Source organism: Phalacrocorax aristotelis, chromosome 1 (assembly GCF_949628215.1).
Source record: "Phalacrocorax aristotelis chromosome 1, bGulAri2.1, whole genome shotgun sequence".
Classification (NCBI taxonomy): Eukaryota; Metazoa; Chordata; class Aves; order Suliformes; family Phalacrocoracidae; genus Phalacrocorax; species Phalacrocorax aristotelis.
The window spans coordinates 2,271,934-2,291,932 of record NC_134276.1 but is presented as its reverse complement, the minus strand read 5'-3'; the positions used below and the strand labels follow the sequence as shown (position 1 = coordinate 2,291,932).

Genomic DNA, 19,999 nt, shown 5'->3' with positions numbered 1-19,999 from the left:
AGCAAGGTACCGTAAGACTTCATGGCGAAGTACAGCATCTAAAGAAGGTGCGACCTGCCCCGAGGATGGGATGTCCCTGCACCAAGGATACGCGGCACCTGGTTCCCAACCTTTAGAGGCAATTCCAAGGAAGGCTCCATGAAGTTGCCCCTGAAACGTTATATACTTAAGTCCTAAATTGGGGAAGAATCCTCAAGAATGCTTAAAGTTGAGCTTTAAGGGTTTGATTTTTTTTAGGGTAGACTGAAAGCTGAGCTGCTGCCACGGGACGCTGCGCGCTGCGTCAAGTGTGCCGTGAAGGCTTGAAGGTGTTGGTCACAGCTCGATGAATGATTAAAAAAAATGGAAATGATAAAAAAATCTGCTCGCATGAGCAAGGAAAAGCACGTGGGGTGGGATGGCTGCTGAGAAATGGTAGCCAGCTTTTGCAGGAGGGTTGGGAGAAATCATCCTTAGAGCAAATGGGCCCCGAAGTCTGTGTAGGTTGGAGAGAAGACAAGGCTCAGCGCAGCGATAAGACATCTAAACACTCAAATATAATGAACTAATTTACTCCGCCAGTGTTCAGGGCAGGAATTAATGAAGGCCAAGATTTCAAGTCTGCTAATATCCCATATTATCCGCCCAGCACTGAAACAGCGTGAAGGTAACGAGGAGCTTTCTAGGAACTCCCAAACAGCATCTCACCGCCTCCTGATTACTGCAGATTGGAAAAAAATGTGTTAATTAAACAGCAGAATAGCTGTGACTCCTTTTCTGACTCACATTAGCAGGACAGCAACTATCTTTAAATGAGAGATGGAAGCAGCGAGAGGAAATGCAGGTTCGAAACGGCCGTATTCACTAGAGCAGAGATTCCTCCATTATGACGTCCTCCAGGAACCCAACATCACCCACAGGCCAACCAACCTCTTGTTTTTCAGTCTTAGGGATTTCATTTTTTTTCTATTTTGAACCCATTTTTTTCAAACAAAGACCTTGGAGGCTGCCAGTTCTCAGCATCACGCTTCATTGCTGATGGGCATCTGGAGACGTGGACCAGCTCAAGGTTGCGTGGTTTCCCTGCCTTGAATGCTAACGCTTGCTGCTGTTTCCCGATTGCTGAACCACAGACAATTTAGCTACGATATTAAAAAGGTATTAAACATAATAGTCCAGGCAGATGTAATCTTCCATGTTTATAAACTGGGAAAAAATAGGACAATTTGTGGGTAAAAATAAAGCCTAATCAAGTCTTAATGACACAAGACGATGGATGATTCTCTTGGAAAAGCATGTCTGACAGCTAATTTTAAAGCCTAATTGTGACTATCTAACACCTTATTAGGATTAGGAGGTTGGCACGGTCCAAGCTATTGCCGCATCGCGGTTCAGCAGCAGGCTGGGATTTTAAAAGCAATAGCGAGCTTTTAAGCTCCAGCTTCTATTAAGTTGCTGATTAAATCCCTCGTGCCACTCTAGAAATCTCAACCTTATTGATCCTGCAACACAAAAGTGCTCTGAATTGCACAGATAAATTTTTCTATATTATCTCCAAGGTTGGCAAGGGGGAAAAAAAAGGTTTGTGCTGAATTTTGTATCACCAGCTCCTCTTGTTTCCCCATGAAGGGTTCACCATAAGCGTAATTCCTTAGATGGATAAGGAATTGGCTGGATGGCCATGGCCAGAGTTACAAGGAATGCCTCGATGTCCAAGTAGAAACCAGCAATGAGTGGCATCCCTCAGGGGTCTGTACTGGGACCAATACGATTTAATATCTTCATCAGTGACACAGACAGTGGGATCGAGCGAACCCTCAGGAGGTTTGCAGATGACACCCAGCTGAGTAGGGCAGCTGATACACTAGAGGGAAAGGATGGCATCAAGAGAGACCTGGACAGTCTTAAGGAGTAGGCCCAGGTGAACCTCATGAGGTTCAACAAGGCCAAGTACAGGGTCCTGCCCCTGGGCCGGGACCACCCCCGGTACCCACACAGGCTGGGGGATGGGGGATGGAGGGCAGCCCTGCCAAGAAGGGCTTGGGGGTGCTGGGGGTGAAAAGCTGGACACGAGCCGGCAACGTGCGCTCGCAGCCCAGACCCCCACCTGTGCCCGGGGCTGCATCCCCAGCAGCGCGGGCAGCAGGGCGAGGGAGGGGGTGCTGCCCCCCTGCCCCGCTCTGGGAGACCCCCCTGCAGCGCCGCCTCCAGCTCGGGGCTCCTCAGCACGGGACAGACACGGGGCTGTTGGAGCGGGGCCAGAGGGGGCACAGCAATGCTCCGAGGGCTGGAGCCCCCCTGCTGCGAGGCCGGGCTGGGAGAGCTGGGGTTGTGCAGCCTGGGGAAGGTGATGGGCAATGGTTTTAAACTGAAAGAAGGTAGGTTTAGATTGGGCATTAGGAAGAAATTTTTATGATGATGGTGGTGAGACACCAGCAGAGGTTGCCCAGAGAAGTGTGGATGCTCCATCATGGGAATTGTTCAAGGTGAGGCTGGACGGGCTCTGAGTGACCTGATCGAGTGGAAGATGTCCCTGCCCATGGCAGGGAGGTTCGACTGGATGATCTTTGAAGGACCTTTCCAACCCAAACCATTCTGTGATTCCAGAAGTCTGTGATCCTATAAAAATGGACTTGCATTTTTTTCAGTAAATCCAAGCTGTGTCTCGGGAGGCTGCACTCAGTGCGCTCCCACCCCTGGGAGCAGGAGGCAGATCCCTGAGAATGACGCCGGGCAGAGCTTGGGGCTCACACCGTGGTGGATTGCAGGCAGGAGTGAGCAGCCGCAAGCACCTCCGGGAGGTCCTACGTTGTTCCATGGCCCAGCTGAGTGTGACTTGTTCCCAGCGCCTGGTCCTGCCCCTGCCACTGCCCTCCAGCCTGGCTCATCCTCTTCCAGCCTTTTTCCTGGCTTTATTATCCAGATAGCTTCCCTGTACCCGTCGGGGGCTGGAGGAACAGTTTTGGCCTGATGAGCATGGGGACATCACAGGGGAAGATGCCATGGTGTGGACACCAACAGGGGCAGCTGCCTGGCAGGCTTGCATTGCCTCTGCCGAAGTCCTCCCCAGCACATCGTCATTGCCACCACTATCCTCACCAGCCAGCCAGGAGCAAACGGGAGGCTCTGGGCAGAAATCACCACAAAATCTATAACCTTGCTCACTACCATGCACAAACCTTTGTGTATAGGACCCCGCTGATCTCAACCGGAGCATCTAAGCAATAAAACAAAATACCTCAGGCAAAACCAAGCTTTGAAAACCCATTATTAAAGGACAAAAAGCCAAAAGGGTAGGTAAGGCCGGGATGAAGGCACCTGGGCAGCCCGTACCCAGCCTTTAAGCTCATGCATGTCCTGGCACCATCCTTCACTGCAGGTTCACAGCCCAGCTGAGCCCTCAGCACCCTTTCTGTCTTAGCGGTGCAGATGTGGGGAGGTACTGAGCACCTATCACACATTTATTCGTATTTATCCCTGTTCGGTGCGTGGCTCCAGTCCGTACTGGTAGGCACCCTTCACCCTGGGAACAGAAGCACTTATCCCTCAGGCTTCATCTTGGCTCTCCTCCATCCAGCTCTGACACCTTGCTGACGCTCGTGAGTAAGCTCTCACCCCTCTCCCGCCACGGGGTGCCTGGGGAAGGCTGTTCTCCCAAGAACAAAACCTGGGCTAGGTGAGATGGAGCCAAAGGACAGAACCAGTTTAGGATGCCCAACCTGAAATGCTTCTGATTTTTCAGAGCCTGCGCTTGAGGTAGCATCTCCCAGCAGAGCTCTGGAGAAGCCAACCGCAGTTATAAGCCTGAAGCATCGCTGCAAATCAAACCTCAAGGCTTTATTAAATTTACTTTCCAAATTAAATGTGCCCAAACCAGTTCTCTGGAAGTGAGGCCAACCTGCATGGGTCTGGCTGGTGACCGTACTGTTAAACTATCACCCACACTGGGTGGCCACAGCCAAATTTTGTCCCCAGACCCCTTCCTAGCCTAGTATCTGCTCTGATTTCGAGGAAGGAATCTCACCCGCAGCAGCCTGGAGGTGCAACAGGGAGGAGAAATCCCATCCAGGCACGGGTTGAACTCCAAGGGAATTTTGCCAAATAATATCTAGGCTTCTACTAATTATGTGCTGAGATTTTTCAAGCACTTACAACTCAGTCAAATCTGGTCTGGCGTGAAATTAGGTGTGAGGCACACAGCCCCTACCCCAAAGCATGGTAGGGACATCCCTTTCCAAAGATAAAGTCTTCCAAAGGCTTTTAATAGGTTTATTTTTTAATAATTCTTTTTGGCAAAAAAAAGAAAGAGTATTTCTTCCTCTCATCTCATTCTGCAAATGATTTAATTTAGCACCAAAAGGGAGCCTGCAGCAGACAGAGGGTGAGGAATGCTTCAACCCACGTGTGTGCATGGGCACAGCAGTCCCAGCCTTGCAAACACGGCCCATGGAGGGTCACTTTAAGCTACCTTGTATTTTCGTCTCCAAATACGACTGGGAGTTTCTCCAGGTCCCAGGGGTGTTTGGAAGCACCGGTGGTTGATCTTGCATTTTGAACCCAGGCGCAGGGCCACCTCACGCCTGCAGCACGCCCCACGCTAGCCGTGCACCAGCTTTAGCAGGTAATGGGAGGGCAAGAGCAGTCAGGAAGGGGCCAGAGGACAGCCCACATACCAGGGGAAGCCCCGGGGGCCTTATCAGGGAGCTTATCACCCCTCCTGGAGGTACTATTTGGCCTCATAAGAGGTGAGATTACAAGGCTCTGCCTGGAAAAGCCTGTTTGACTGTGAGCCCTAAGCAGCAGCTCCTCCCGCTGCCTCTGCTCAGCCAGGTTGAGTTAAAAGGTGGGAATTTCGCCCAGGTTCCTTGAAAATCACGCTTTATTTTGGAATTCTTTCTTTCACTTTTAAGGGACTAGAAATTTATCTCCCTTTGGTTTTTCTATGCGTGCTCAACTACAGAGCATGCCCACTGCAGATAAACACGTGTAAACAACCTCACGCTGCTCACGGGGACAAAACACTCAGCTAAAAGAAAGGCCTTCACCCTTCCCCACTTGACTCTTCCTCCTCCGATGGAGCACCAGGAGGGTCAGCGCTCTCCTTTCCATGCTCATTCATGGTTTTAACAAATGCGAACAGAAAGGAGCAGGGACGCTACCTGGTTTTCCAAAGAAAATAACCCAAGAGCTCTGCACAATTTCATCCCAGAAGGGACTGCGGCAGCAGCGCAGTGCTCCCACCGGGCAGCTCCAGTGGCAGAAGGTGGTGGATCTGCTACGTGGTGCCAGTGAGCACGCCCAGGACCTGCAGCACCCTCACCTGTGTCCAAGGGAAGGACACACGGACACACGCGCACCTGCACGAACACGAATGACCAGCAAACGGGCTGATCCCAAATAACCCCATCCCCGAATAACCCACAGGAGAGGAGGCAAATGGGGACAAAACAACCAAGTAAAACCCCAGAAGAAAAGGTTTATTTACTGAATGCTGCAGAAGAAGCCTGATAAGTTCTGTTCTCGGTCCCGGTGTCCACCGGGAGGTGGAAGGTGCCCTCCGTGGCACAGGAGGAGGAGGTCTGTGGCCAGGCTTGCTTCATCAGAAGTGTAGCTTGAGTGGAGACAGAGAAGAGGTGTCACACAGAGCAACGAAGAGAAAATTTCCCATATTTATGTCACATTTGAACCGCTTTGCTGCTCTCTTCCTTTCCCCCCCCCACCTTTTAAGGACAACTCTGTAGGAATGTCACACCGTGGCTTCTCTCGCCCCACCTGCTCCCCACGAAGGGATGGTTTGCACAGTGCGTTGCAACAAACCTGTTACCTACCCAAAACGACTGGTTTCCTGAGCTAAGCGACCTGCATGACGATCTACACCTGGGGGACACGGCCAGCAGAGCCACCACCCCTCCCCAGATACCACTGGTCACCTCCGTGCACTGGGACCAGTAACGGCTGTCTTTGGCCTTGTGTTTCCCAGCCAGAGAACAGGCTGAGCCTGGTGTGCAAGGCTTTTTATTCACAGTAAAACCCTTTGAGATGGTTGCATGGCCAAGCACCACCAGCGGACAAGGTACTGGTCACTGTGACCATTCCGTCACAGCGTTGGGTGGTCCTTCGGAACTCTGGAAAGGGCAGTCACCTGAAGCAGTGGCTTTGGGCCGGTCGCCCTGTGTCCCAGTTTGCGGAACAGTCTTTATGAAGCCAAGTAAGATAATCAAGAGGAATCTCAAATGCCAGATCTTGTGGGATTTGAGAAGGGACCAACAGAATTCAGTCATTTTGGGGGTCTTAAATTTTCTGAAGTAGGGAAAGGTCGTATACAGGCTGCCATAATGCACCTCTGCACGATGAACCAGCACTGGCTGTACCTTTACCCTATACCCAAGCACATTGCCAATGCTTATCTAAGGACTGCCATTACACCAGAGGCTTCCTAGAGCACATCTACAGAGAAGACAGATCACTAACACAAGCCTACAGCCAGGCCCCTTCCCAAAGTTGGTGCCTCCAGGAAAGGCTTAATAGGTCTTTTTCTATTTTTCTTCTTTTTTTCCCCTCCCTGAAACTATGGATCTGTCCTAACTGTTTGTTCCAGACTAACCCCAAACGGTGGCCCCCACCAACCTTGGTTTAAGTCCCAAAGGAGCGCATACATCTTTTGAAATCCTGAGCCAGTTATTGCAGCTCGCTGCTCACCAGCTCAACAAGCTGCTCTAGCTGTCATTATAAAAGAAATAAGCTCCAGGTTTTCCATGTGCCGCAGTACATATTTCGCACACCCAGCTACTAAGGAAAGAAAACCACGTGAGGGTTGATCGATCCTCAGCAAGCCGCTTAGTGATTACACCTCGCTGTGAAGTTGTGGAGGGTAAAGGAGGTGAAATGATGCAGCTGCTGGAATCAAAGAAAATCACCGACTTATGGCTTATTTAAAGGTATTTTTTGTGAATGTAGAAGGTGGACTGTTGACACGTTTTCTCTACATCAAATTACCGAATCCCCCAAGATCTCTAGAAGGTTGGAGGTCAGGGCATGTCCCTGTTGTGCTCTTCTCTCCTCACGGGTGGCATTAGGGACAGGTTGGATTTCCCCAGAGATGCAGTAAAGGGATTTTGGGACAGATCTGACAACTCAAGAGAGTTCTAGAGAAAAAAAAAAGGACCTTTGGGCAAGAGGGGAACAACAGAGGTATGATTTTGTAGACAGGGAACTGCTTCTGACAGCAGAAGCAGCCAAGCTTGGAAAAAGCCATCTGGGGCTTAGCTTTTTGGGACAGACACCAGCACCCACAGGAGGAGGTGGTGGGTTCCCTATCCCCCTGTTGGCCCAAAGGGAGTCACAGATGAAGACATTTTAAAGCTGCACTTCATAACTCCTTCTCCCAAGCAAGCTCCTACCCCCGAGGGGCTCGGCGCTAAGCCCCACAGAAGGGACTTCATGACTTGGTCAGGGCTTGTAAACCTTTCTGCAGCCCGAAGGCAAGAGCAATGATGCTTCAGAACCCTCCAACACCTCCGTGTCTGCTCAGACTCTTAATTAACCATCTCTGAAGATGCAACTGTAAATCTGGAGTGCCACAGGGCTGGAAGTTGGGGGCCGAGGGACTGAGGAGGCCAAGAAGGAATCGGCGCTGGTGCCACAGCCCACATTGGACACGACTGCCCAGACAGAGCAGAGAAGCACTGCTGTGGGTCTGTTGGGACACCAAAACCTCTTGAGACCACCCTCCTAGTGTGGGACAGAAATACAGGAGCGCGGAGGACACCCAGCAGCGGTGCTTTACTAGACGGCACGGCAATCATCAGCTGCGTGGAGGTGTAAGATCTGGCTGGCTGGTGCTCTGCTACTGGAGACGTGGAAACGTGCTCCTCCCTCCTCACCTTCTTCAAGAGAAAACCAGGAGGTTTGTGGGAAGTGAGAGATTCAGAGTGCAATTTCTCCTCCACTCGAGCACTGATCACGTTCTGCTCCAAGCCTGCGCCCCCTCCCCAGGGTTTGCGAGTTATTAAGGTTTTCCAAACTGCCTTGCTTTATTTTCCATGGTACACTGCACTCCAGAACATCACACTGGCGAGCTAACTCCCAGCGCCAAGACAGAAACACTCTTTCACTTACGCTTTATCCAAAATAAAATTCATTTTTGCCTCTGGATTTCATAAAGGTTTTAGTCTCCAAGACTGATGAGACAATTTATTGAGATGTTATATGAATCCTTCCTCTGCGGTTTCTCCTCTCCACACTAGACCTACCAAAAAAGCTAGGTAATTTGGGTGCGAGCCGGCTGCGAGCTTGCCATAGCTATGCATGTTCTGTACATTAAATTAAAGATCCTCACAGAATCCATCACTTAAAACTACACAAAAGGTGAACCAAGGAGGCTTCTAGGAACATTAATATCTCCTGGTCCTTTGCAGAGCTACAAATCACAGAGGTTACAATCCAGCCATGACTATCCAATATCATTTAAGGTCTATCTCCTACTAGTGACTTTGGGATTTGGTTTAGCCTTTCACCTATGTTGTTCACTATAAAATAAAGAGCTTTTACTTGTTATCTGTTGTATCCCTGGCAAATCTAGTGGTGGGAGCCGGGCAAGCAATGTAAACTGAGCATGGGTCTCTGCAGCGCTGGGACCGGCCTGTCTCCCTGCGAGGACCTCTAGCCAACGTGGTGATGTTCAGGACATATTTTAAGTGAAAAAGAGGAAAATATAAACCAGATGTGCCTAAAGAAAATTCCGTGAATTATGCGGAGTACAGAATCGCAACGAAAGGATCAAGCAGATGATACAGTATATACTGTATATATGTCTCTTGCTTCCCTCTGCCCACCTTATTTGTGATGGATGCGACCTTGAGCCTCGTACAAAGTTTGCAATAAGCTTAATTCCCCAGGCAGTCCCATTACTGTGTGCCTGAGTGCCTCAAAACAGTGGGAGCGTTTGTTCTTAGAAAGCCTTCTAAGGCCCTATGGGATATTCACCACGCCAGACCCCAAGATACCCACCTTAGGGGACCCAGCGATATCCCTAAATAGTCACCGGGCGCCTATAGAGGATGTGTCAGAGCACTTATGTGGGGAAAGACGATGCCTGCACTTTCCCACTGCAGAGCAACTTTTCCTCCAGGGAGGACCCAGAAGCAGGAACGGGAGATCGGAGCCTCCGTCCTGTCCCACAACATCCCCACAGAGACCCCTAATTTCCGAGGCTGATTTTAGAAATATCTGTTCTGCTCTGTAAGGGCACTGAAGTAATGGATGCAAAGCATTATTCTCCCCTGCATTATTAATAAACACAGTTAAAGCATAAGCCAGCCTCCATGCGAAAAGTGTGTGCCCTACTTTCAGGGAAATAAAAAGACATGTTTTAATGAAGGAAGCTAAAACAAAACAACCATCTCAGGAAGACAGAATGCCTGGGAGGGAACATGCACCAGGCTTAATGAAGACATACATTATTTTCTTTTTTAAATTGGCAAGCCTGTGTCTCTGCAGTAGAGTGATTATAGGCACTCATTTTTACACACTCAAAAGGATTTTTTTTTAATAACGCTGTCCTAAATAACCAGGCTTATTGCAGCCATCCAAGTTCGCAATGCCGGTGTTGTGCAGTGATCTTGTAGCCTGCCTTCTGTCCCTCTCTCTAACAAATATGGAAAAACACAACAGGAAAACCACAAAAGGCAGAAACTTGTGTTGTTTCAACGAACCGGGATGGAAATAAAACTCATTCCCTTGCTTGACGTGGGGCTCCTTTGGCTAAGGTCTGCAAGCAATGCAGTGGCTGGCTGCTATCTATGCCTCAGGAAGGTTGGTTTGAAATAAACTGGTGAAGAATTTATCATCCTTTTGGTGCTCAAACATTAGCAAATATTCACCAGATACCTGACACTGAGAGAGGGAGGAATCAAGACTGGTTCCAGCTACCATTTTTCTTCCCTCACTACTGCTGGACTTGCATGGACCAAGGGGACTCTAGATTTCTCCAAGCTCCTCTCCGTGCCTCCTTACGCTTCTCTGATTGAGGCAATTACAAAGTTTGGGGCACTAAAGCGTTGAATTTTCCATGTGGATCCCAGGGTCTTGGGAACCACGAGGTCAACAGAAGAGCACGAGCACCGCTGACTTCCAGCGTGGCATCAGGGACTGTAGTGTGAGTGTTTGGAGGACATCAAGGATGAAAGCGGACGGCACTTAAGCAGCAGGTATTTGAAAACTGGACTTTGAAAATTAACCTGGGGTGAATCACACCAAGGGCAGGAGCAGAGGGCAGCCTTCATCTTCACTCGGCGGTTGATCTCTTGCTAAGATTTTGCATGGAAGCCAAGCAAAACTCATGAGGTTTGGGGCAAGAGATACCTAACCAGAGAGAGCTCATCTGAGGAGCACCTTTAGGGTGGACCAGAGAGGAAGATCAAGCTTGTACAGAACAGTTTCCTTCAAGACTGAGAGCTTGCTTTCAACTACATCCCACAAATTCTGAAGTCACAAGCAAAGGACGCTCTTCCCACCCTTTTCAACCTCTATTCCAAGTAGTATTAAGGGGCACATTTGCCTGGTTAACCTACATGTGGAGAATCAGATGCCCAAGCAGATGAAACTTCGGTTTGTGATTGCTTTTTTTAGTGATCCTGAAGGATTTCTGCCAGCAGGTACCACCCCCCTCCCAGCCAGGGAGGTTTGAAACAGAAGAACCTTGTCAGTGGATGGGATGGTTCTGAGAGCAGCAATTCCATTGGGAACAGAGAGCATCTCTCTCTGTAGCGAGGCAGCTAAAGGCTCAACATCTAAAATGCCTTAAAAATACAGTTAGAATTAGTCTGCTGTTTCGGAATCAAAGATTTTAAAAATAAAGCTGATCCCCTCTGGTTCCCGGTGTGTTTGATGGATGGCATGAACCCCAGCAGCATGTTCTTCTCCGCGGCGGGGTTATTTCCAGCCTCCTGTATGACAGCAGCTGATTCAATTTGAGTAAAGGCTCTCCGTACCGATACAGATGACTGGTTTTAACTCAGCCACTGAACCACAGTATTACTTTAACTCAATTCCATTTAACACAGTTGAGGACACTGCCCGCTCTGTTGCATGTACCCACTGCTGGAATATTTTATGGAGCTTATCTTGCACTAGTTGCCTCTTGAAAATTCTTGATTTTTCTCCTTAAAGTCTGTTTTCCACAGAGAGGTGACCGCTGACAGCGGGTGCAATGCTGGGAGGTCTCGGTGGTAGAGCCGGCGCCTGATTTCCGGAGTTGTTAATGTGGCAACTTGCCTGTGGCAGAATCGGGATCTTAAAAAACATATTTCAATAAAAACTGGGAGGGAGTTGCAAGTAGCTTGAGAAGCCTCTAAGTTTAAGAAAGGTCCGACCTAGGATTGCCTCTGTAGCCTTTGCTCTGCCTTTAAAGATAATGCTGATAGATGCTGTCCTCACTCACAACATCACACAGGCTTTTCTTTCTCCACTAACTGGCACTTGTGCATCGCCGCTCCTGAGCCACTGGTCTGAGCATAGCAGAGTCCAGGAAAGCATCTTTCCTCCCGGCCGCACACAAACAAGCTGAGGGCTCTGAACCATGCCTCCCACGAGATAAATCTCCAAATAACGGGGGAAAACCCTGCCGCGATATTAAATTGCATTGATTTCAAGAGCTGCATGATGGTTTATGAGGAGGATGGAGGTTCCTGCACAAGAGGAGTTGGGTTGAGGAGCACCAGTTTTAATCTTCACCATTTCCTCGCTGATTCAGTGCTTAGCTATGCTGTGTTACGCATTGGAAGATTTTTGTTCTCAATGCAAAATGACCTGTCAGCTTTCTGGACAATAGGAAATTATTAAAAGCGTTTTTAAGAATCACAAACAGAGAAATGGAATTTAAATGTCAAGACAGCTGTGAACGCTTTCTTGCTTGAGCCTTAAGCTGCGTAACAAAAAGATCCGGCAAGTGGGGACAAAAATGATCAAAACAATTTTTTTTTAGAGAAAGCAAGTCGGTAAAGATTAGGATTGTACTTCAGAAGGGAGCGTCGGGGGAGTGAACAAAAGGCTGGCTGGCACAAAGAAGATTGACCAAGGCTTTCGTTTCCCCTTTCACATCATGCAAATCTAAAGCAACAGAAGATTATTTGCATTGCTCTAAAAAAAAAATCAGTAACTCCAGCCTTAATTAATCTGCAGAACTGCTTGCTGCAAAGTATTGTAGCGATAAAATATAGCAAGAATCAAAGCACCGGGGAGGTTAAGCATCTTTAATGAAAGAGAGGACACCCACAGCCGCCAGGACAAAGGTAGGGAAAAATCAAAGTCTTTGTGGATTTGCGCTATAAAAGCCGCTGACTAACAAGGTTTGGGGCAGATCATTCCATCCCAAACATCACGAGGAAACTTCTGAAGGCCGATCTGGCTGTCTTCAGGGAGGAGATGCTAACCAGGGCAGGTGGACAACCTGGCCCTTGCTGAGCGTGGGGCTCCCTTCTGCTGGGTGGAGGACACAGGCTGTAGATGCTGCTGCAGGAACGACGGGGCTCCAGAAGCGGTACCCAAGGGCTCGCTGCCGGCCTGCGCAACCCCCGATTTCCAGGGTTATCCTTGTGTTTCCTCGTTCTCTCCTAGTCTTCTTGACTGTTTCTTCGCCATCTGGGTTGGGGCATCCGCTTCTTTCTTGTCTTTGTTGTGGGTGCAAGCAACTTCTTTGCCCAAGAGAAGGAGGCCCACACCAGGACCAACACTTTTACACGCCAGGTGGGTCCCATTTCTCAATCTATTCCTGCTATTTAACCTATGCCAAGAAAGCAATCCGTAAACCATCATCCTAGAGGTCTCCTTCTCTAAGGGTATCTTGACCATGTATCAGAGTTACTTGAGAGAGCATCTACTCTTGGGTTCCAGTTCCTCATGAACACAAAGGACATCCCAGGCAGGATTCACCTGAAGGTCTCCTGGTAGGACAGACAGACACCCATGGGGAGTCTGTCCCTAAGGATGGGCTAAAAATCTCTCTTGGGAGGTATCTCTCTCCACTGAACACAGAGGGGCCTCGGCTGGAAAGGTTAGAGACCTAAGGTCTATACAGCTAAAGGAAACCTAATCTTCCCTAAATGTGTGCTGCAGCTGCTTAAAATACTTGAAAATCCCCTGGTCTTTTTTTCTTTTTTTCTTTTTTTCTTTTTTTCTTTCTTTCTTTCTTTCTTTCTTTCTTTCTTTCTTTCTTTCTTTCTTTCTTTCTTTCTTTCTTTCTTTCTTTCTTTCTTTCTTTCTTTCTTTCTTTCTTTCTTTCTTTCTTTCTTTCTTTCTTTCTTTCTTTCTTTCTTTCTTTCTTTCTTTCTTTCTTTCTTTCTTTTTCTTTCTTTAATTTGGAAAATTAAACTGAGCTGAAATCAAATCTTTCCAGGGGAACGTGTAGATTTCATCAAGATTTTGCACAGGAAAGTATTTTGTTTGAATAGCAACAGAGCATTTCTGGGGGTTGTTTCAACTTGTTTGCTAATAGGAACTCCAGCCTCCCAAGGATGGTGTCCGAGATGTACAAGAAGCAACACAGACCCCCAAAAAAATTCCTTGTCCTGCAGCGATTTGGTGTCCCCTCTCACTTGGGTGTCCCCTTGGCCATCTCCCCGCTCAGCGGTGGAGCTCCTGCCTGCGCGAGGCACAGGCAGCGCCTGGGGACAAGAGACATTTTATAATGTCCAGGCCAGTATGCAGGAATGCTGCTGTATTTACATCCCTGGCTGAGCAGGGAGGACATCGCCAGCCTCTGGCAGGACAAGCCACTAATAAATTTGTGGGGCTTTTTTATGCCGTGGAACTCTTCTCATTTTACTCTTTCAGTGCTATATCCTCCAGGGAAATTTGAGGGTGGCCACACACATCTAGGGGAACAAAACTTGTTTCATCTTACACATTAAGATTTTTTTGTGGGGGAAAAAATGCAGCTAAAGACCCTACCAGAAACACACAAAACCAAACGAAACACAACAGAGCCCTTACAGAGTCATCCGCAGTAAACGGCTTTATTTAATAACCTTGCAAAATACCAGTGAATTAAAACCGTGATGTGGAGAAGACAGCATCAAAAGGTTTGGCAATGAAACCCTCATTCCTGCTTCATCAGCCTTGGAAAGCTCTGGAGCCTGGGGATCCACTGATTTTACGACAACCCGGAGACTGAAAACTTGGCAGTTCAGAGGAGAAAGGGTTTAGCAAGACTGCCACAAAGTCCGGCTTTGTGTTCGTTACGCAATCATCTATTTCACTCTGGTGACGACTGAACACTTAGCTGAAAAGACAGCTTTATTCAGAAGGTTTAAAATCCCGCAGCTCTTTTGAGGCGAAGCCTTCAGAATAAACATCTCGGCCAACTGAAAAGCCATGAAGCCAAAACGAAGGGCGAGATATTATTTTTCATCTCCAATGTGTGCTTGGAAATAGGTGAGAAAGAGATTTTTTTCAGGCCTTTTTCACAAAAACCATTAAAAAAGGCACAGGCCTGATTTCAGAAATGCTTTTCCAATCACAGTTCAGACACTGTCAATTCTTGCATTTGACCTGTGTGACGATATCCCTTAAAGAAAACGCTCTGATAACGCACTACAGCCTGAATAACCCACAGCTAATAAATAATGTTCTGATCATAGAACAGTTTGGGTTGGAAGGGACCTGGCCGATGGCGAGTTGAACACGAGCCACCAGCGTGCCCTGGCAGCCCAGAGGGCCAGCCGTGCCCTGGGGGGCATCGAGCCCTGCATCGCAGCCGGGCGAGGGGGGGGATTGTCCCGCTCTGCCCCGCGCTGGGGCGGCCTCACCCCGAGTGCTGTGGGCAGCGTTGGGTGCCGCAGGACACGGAGGGTATAAAGCTACTGGAGAGTGTCCCGAGGAGGCCACGGAGCTGGGGAAGGGTTTAGAGGGGAAACCGTACGAGGAGCGGCTGGAGTCCCTGGGTTTGTTCAGCCGGAGCAGAGGAGGCCGAGGGCAGCCCCATGGCGCTCTGCAGCTCCCTCCCGAGGGCAGGAGGAGGGGCAGGGCTGGTCTCTGCTCTCTGGTGCCCAACGCCAGGCCCCGAGGGAACGGCAGGGAGATGTGCCAGGGGAGGGTTAGGCTGGGCATTAGGAGAAGGTTCTTCCCCCCGAGGGTGGTGGAGCCCTGGAACAGGCTCCCCAGGGAGGCATCACGGCACCAGCCTGGCGATATTCCAGAAGCGCTTGGCCATGGCCCTCAGAGACACGGTGTGAATTTGGGGTGTCCTGTGCAGGGACAGGAGTTGGGCTCGATGGTCCTTGTGGGTCCCTCCCAGCTCAGGGCATCCTGTGATTCTATGATCTAGTCCAACCCCGCTGCAGTGAGCAGGGACATCCTGCACTAGATCAGGTTGCTCAAAGCTCCATCCAGCCTGATCTTGAACACATCCAATGATTGGGCATCCACAACCTCTCTGAGCAACAAGATCTCAAGATTGCTATTAAACAGAAGATTTCCTTTTCTTATACTACCTTTCACTTAATTGACTATGGATAAGAGTTATATTTTGAAACTGCTACTTAGCCCTTGGGTTTCTACCACCCTTTGTCATGCCAAGAGGCCCCCATCCACCAGGATATTTGGCTGAAAGCAGAGAATTTAACCGCGTTTTAAAACCTCAAGGTCGCTTGGCCCTTCCAAAGGACTGGTTTTGGTGAAGTACTTAAATGTAGGTTTGACTTCAGTTAAATTATTTCCTGATTGGGGACCTAAAAGAAGTCTTCAACGCTAAAAAGACTTATATAAAAGTTTCCAAATCTTGGCTTTGAAGCATAAAAAAGCAAATGATTGATTTAGCAGAGCAACTCAAATACTCCTCATTAAGCCCAGAACCTCATTAGTCTGTGCTGTGGTGAAGGCAACTCCTTGTGGACAGGTGGGAATTACTCCATGACTCCTGCTTCAGAGTAACTTCTCTGACTTAAAAACAGTGGAAGGTCCACTTCTTCTGGGATAAGAAGTGTCCTTGTTGGAAGTTATTTGACAGCAGCTCCCATGATTAATTTACATTCTCTCCTATTCTATGTGAATCTCCTACCACCGGCAGCCCTTGGCTACAAGCAAATCTCCCGCCTCCCCACCTCATATAGATGAGGTGTTCAACATCAAAGTGATGGACAGGGGATGACTGGGTTTGTATTTATGCCACCAACACGCTTTGATGGCTTTCTCCTGTCCAGCTCTTTATGGCCAGGCAAGAAGGTCCTGGATATGCGTGTGTCCTCCTCCATTCAGGCCTTTCTCTGCATCCACGGAGCAGCATAACCAAAGCCATGGGCTGGGTACATGTTTGGCCAAGAAACAACAGTGGAAAACAGGCAGAACGGAGGCACAGAGAGATGGTGTGCAACAGCAGGGAAGGGAAGGAGCTTGGCAGTCTAGTCCTGGGGTTTTGTCAGAAAAAATCATGGCTAAGGGAGGAATTCAAACAAGAAATGGCTTTGTGGGTGATAAGGGGAATCCTCCTTCCACTGAGAGAAGCAGAAGGAACAAAGCAGATGCGTGTTTGGAAAGGTAAGAGGTGAAGAGGACAGACATCACTGGCTGAGCTGAAAGAGCAGTAAGGCTCTGGACACCCAGACTGAATGGAGTGGGCGTCGTTCCTGTAAATAAAGACAAGCAGCCTGTGCTAGATATGAGCAAGAGGGAGGCAAAGAGGGGGATGACACAGTTAAAGCAGTGGACTGGGAAATATATTTTTACCAGCTCTCCAGAAGGATGGAGGAGGATTTGTCAAGGTTGGAGACGGCAGAGAGAGCAGGGCTGCAGGGTAGGGGCTGAGCTACAGAGGATGAATGTGTTACCCATCAGCCTGGCTGGTAGGATGGTTCGGAGGAACTACAGAGGAATAGCATGGGGCTGGTGTGAAAAATGAAGACCTCCCTGAAAAATTTTGTCCTTGTACCTCCAAGTAACTTTCCCAGAGATAGACGGGGAGTAGTAGAGAAGGGAATAAAGGACAAAGCCTGGCTGAGCTTTCACGGAAAGCTGGAAGAGGCAGATGACAAATATGTCCCAATGGACAAGCTGCAGCAGAGGTAGAAAACAACTGGCCAAACTGGGAAAGCCAAGGGAAAACAAGATTTTATGGAGAAGAGTGCTGCTGGTGCTGTCAAAGATAACCAGCACACTAAGGCTAAGGCAGAAGAGCTCCTGAGTTTGGCCAGGAAGAGCTTGCTGCATCTTTGGGAGAGCCATTTCAGGGTAGTGCGAAGGGCAGGAGCTCGACGGAAGACACTAGGACAGACCCAGAGTCCATCAGTGCCACAGGAAAGCAGAGGACAGTAAACACACGGCATGGGAGATTCAGACACTAAACAGGACGTGGTTGCTCACACTTCTGCATCTATGAGATGGAAGGAGGAGGACAGGCAGAGGGAAGAGGAAGGTGAGAAGGACAGGCAGGGGGAAGAGGAAGGTGAGGACAGGCAGAGGGAAGAGGAAGGCAATCTCAGGAAATAGCATGTGGTATTCAGAAAATATTAAAAGCCATCAATGCACAGGTATCAAAGCGGTGAGGAGTGTAAAAATCCTGGGATTAGTACTAAGATATAATTCATGCCTCAAAAGTACTTTGCAACACAGACAAATATTCCCACTGGAGGGCGTGAAGTTAATGGCAGAGCTTAACACGGGCCCCTTCCCTGGAATGCATTTGCTGACAAACGCACAGAAACTGCTGGGTTTTGTTCACCGAGCAGCCGAAGGGAAATCCTCCTGCATGCTTCAACATGCCTGATCTCATCTCCGTACACAGATTTTTACCTGGGGCGTAGCCGGGGCTGCTGGTTGGATACATGTTTGGGTTGTAGGCTGGGGCAGCGGTGGGATAGCCCGTCGGATAACCTGCAATGAGAAAAAAAGAGCAATTATGGTTTTGTCAACAGGGAGAGGGAAGAGAGGAGCATCCCTGGAAAGCAATAAACAACCTGTGTGAGCAAAGAGGCCATTGACGCAGCTGAGAGGTAAAGCACAGATGTCTTCTCGGTTGGCCAGGGTATAGGAAGGACTTTGAATGTGCTCTACGGACTTACACGTGACATCGATATTTCATCTTTATTCCTCTAGAAAACGAGGATGATAACTAGAATAAAGAACACTGGAATCTCCAATGTGCTCTGAAGAAAACTACCGAGAAAATACACACACTGAATGCAGAATTCAGCTATGAAAAACCACCAGCACAGCTATATTTGAAAGGTTTTCCTTGCCTGCATGCAGCCTTCATAGCTTAATTGTCGTAGCACTTTGAATCCTAACAGCAGAGCTCAGCAGCCAGCCTGAGTTCTCGGTGCTCAGCACTTCCATTAACCAGAGTTTCTTGTGAAAGGGAAGGTAGAGATGTTGCATGAAAGCATGCCAGCCCTTATATTCACTCATGGCTGCACAACTGCCATCGCTGCGAGGGACCCGATTACCTGCCAGGCCACCTGGAAGAAACACGCACAGCAGCTCGTACCTTTCCAAGCTGCATGAGGTTTTAATGGGCGCTTTAGAAAAAGTTGCACAGCATCTTCAGTTTTCATCATCTTCACTCAGATCGGTCATAGGGAGTTCAGAGGAAATCGTCTAAGCAGTCAGGTATGTGGAGGCTTAGAAATAACCATACACTGTAGACCCAAGTCCCGACGTGCACCTACACACAGTGCAGTTGTCTTGCACCAATCTCTTAGAATCACAGAATCACAGAAGGGTTTGGGTGGGAAGGGACCTTCAGAGCTCACCCAGTCCAACCCCCTGCCGTGGGCAGGGACATCCCCAACTTGATCAGGTCACTCAGAGCCCCGTCCAGGCTCACCTGGGATGTGCCCAGGGATGGGGCATCGACCACCTCTCGGGGCAACCTGGGCCAGGGTCTCACCACCCTCAGCGTAAAACATTTCTCCCTTAGATCCAGTCTGAATCTCCCCTCCTTTAGTTTCAAACCATCCCCCCTTGGCCTGTCACAACAGGCCTTGCTAAAGAGGTTGCCCCCACCCTTCCCACAGCCCCGTTTAAGCCCTGGGAGGCCGCAATAAGGTCTCCCCGCAGCCTTCTCTTCCCCGGGCTGAACAGCCCCAGCTCTCCCAGCCCAGCCTCGCAGCAGAGGGGCTCCAGCCCTCGGAGCATTTCTGTGCCCCCTCTGGCCCCGCTCCAACAGCCCCATGTCTGTCCCGTGCTGAGGAGCCCCGAGCTGGAGGCGGCGCTGCAGGGGGGTCTCCCAGAGCGGGGCAGGGGGGCAGCACCCCCTCCCTCGCCCTGCTGCCCGCGCTGCTGGGGATGCAGCCCCGGGCACGGGTGGGGGTCTGGGCTGCAAGCGCACGTTGCCGGCTCATGTCCAGCTTTTCACCCCCAGCACCCCCAAGCCCTTCTCGGCAGGGCTGCCCTCCATCCCCCATCCCCCAGCCTGTGTGGGTACCGGGGGTGGCCCCGGCCCAGGGGCAGGACCTTGCACTTGGCCTTGCTGAACCTCATGGGGCTCTCCCAGGCCCCCCTCTCCAGCCTGCCCAGGTCTCTCTGGATGACACCTCGTCCTTCTGGCACGTTAACGGCACCGCTCAGCTTGGTGTCATGTGCAGACCTGCTGAGGGCACACTCAATCCCACTCTCTGTGTCATTGATGAAGATATTAAATCGTATTGGTCCCAGTACAGACCCCTGAGGGACACCACTCATCACCGGTCTCCATGTGGACATCGAACTATTGGCCACTACCCTCTGGATGCGACCATCCAGCCAGTTCCTTACCCTCCCAACAGTCCACCCATCAAATCCACATCTCTCCAGTTTAGAGAGAAAGTTGCTGTGGGGAACCATGTCAAAAAAGTCCATCTGCAGCTCCTCCCTTGCCCACTGATGCAGTCACTCCATCATAGAGGGCCACTGGGTTGGTCAGGCAGGACTTGCCCTTGGTGAAGCCGTGCTGGCTGCCTCGGATCACCTCCCTGTCCTCTGTGTGCCTTAGCATAGCTCCTAGGGGGATCTGTTCCATGATATTCCCTGGCTTCCCTCTCACTTCATTAGA

At 49.6% G+C, this 19,999-nt stretch overlaps 1 protein-coding gene across 10 annotated transcripts in view; it reads right to left on the bottom strand.

Moving 5' to 3' along the window:
- The window catches only part of FAM168A (family with sequence similarity 168 member A), a 229,254-nt gene that overhangs the window by 13,608 nt on the left and 195,647 nt on the right, over window positions 1-19,999 (bottom strand). For 6 of the 10 annotated variants that reach the window (XM_075109330.1, XM_075109658.1, XM_075109416.1 and 3 more), the window contains 2 exons: window positions 17,761-17,841; window positions 5,465-5,590 (listed from right to left, as the gene is read on the bottom strand). In XM_075109330.1, coding sequence (XP_074965431.1) covers window positions 5,465-5,590; window positions 17,761-17,841 — 207 coding nt within the window. The remainder of the gene's footprint in view (window positions 1-5,464; window positions 5,591-17,760; window positions 17,842-19,999) is intronic. The other 4 variants (XM_075109830.1, XM_075110001.1, XM_075109910.1 and 1 more) reach the window with 1 other exon arrangement.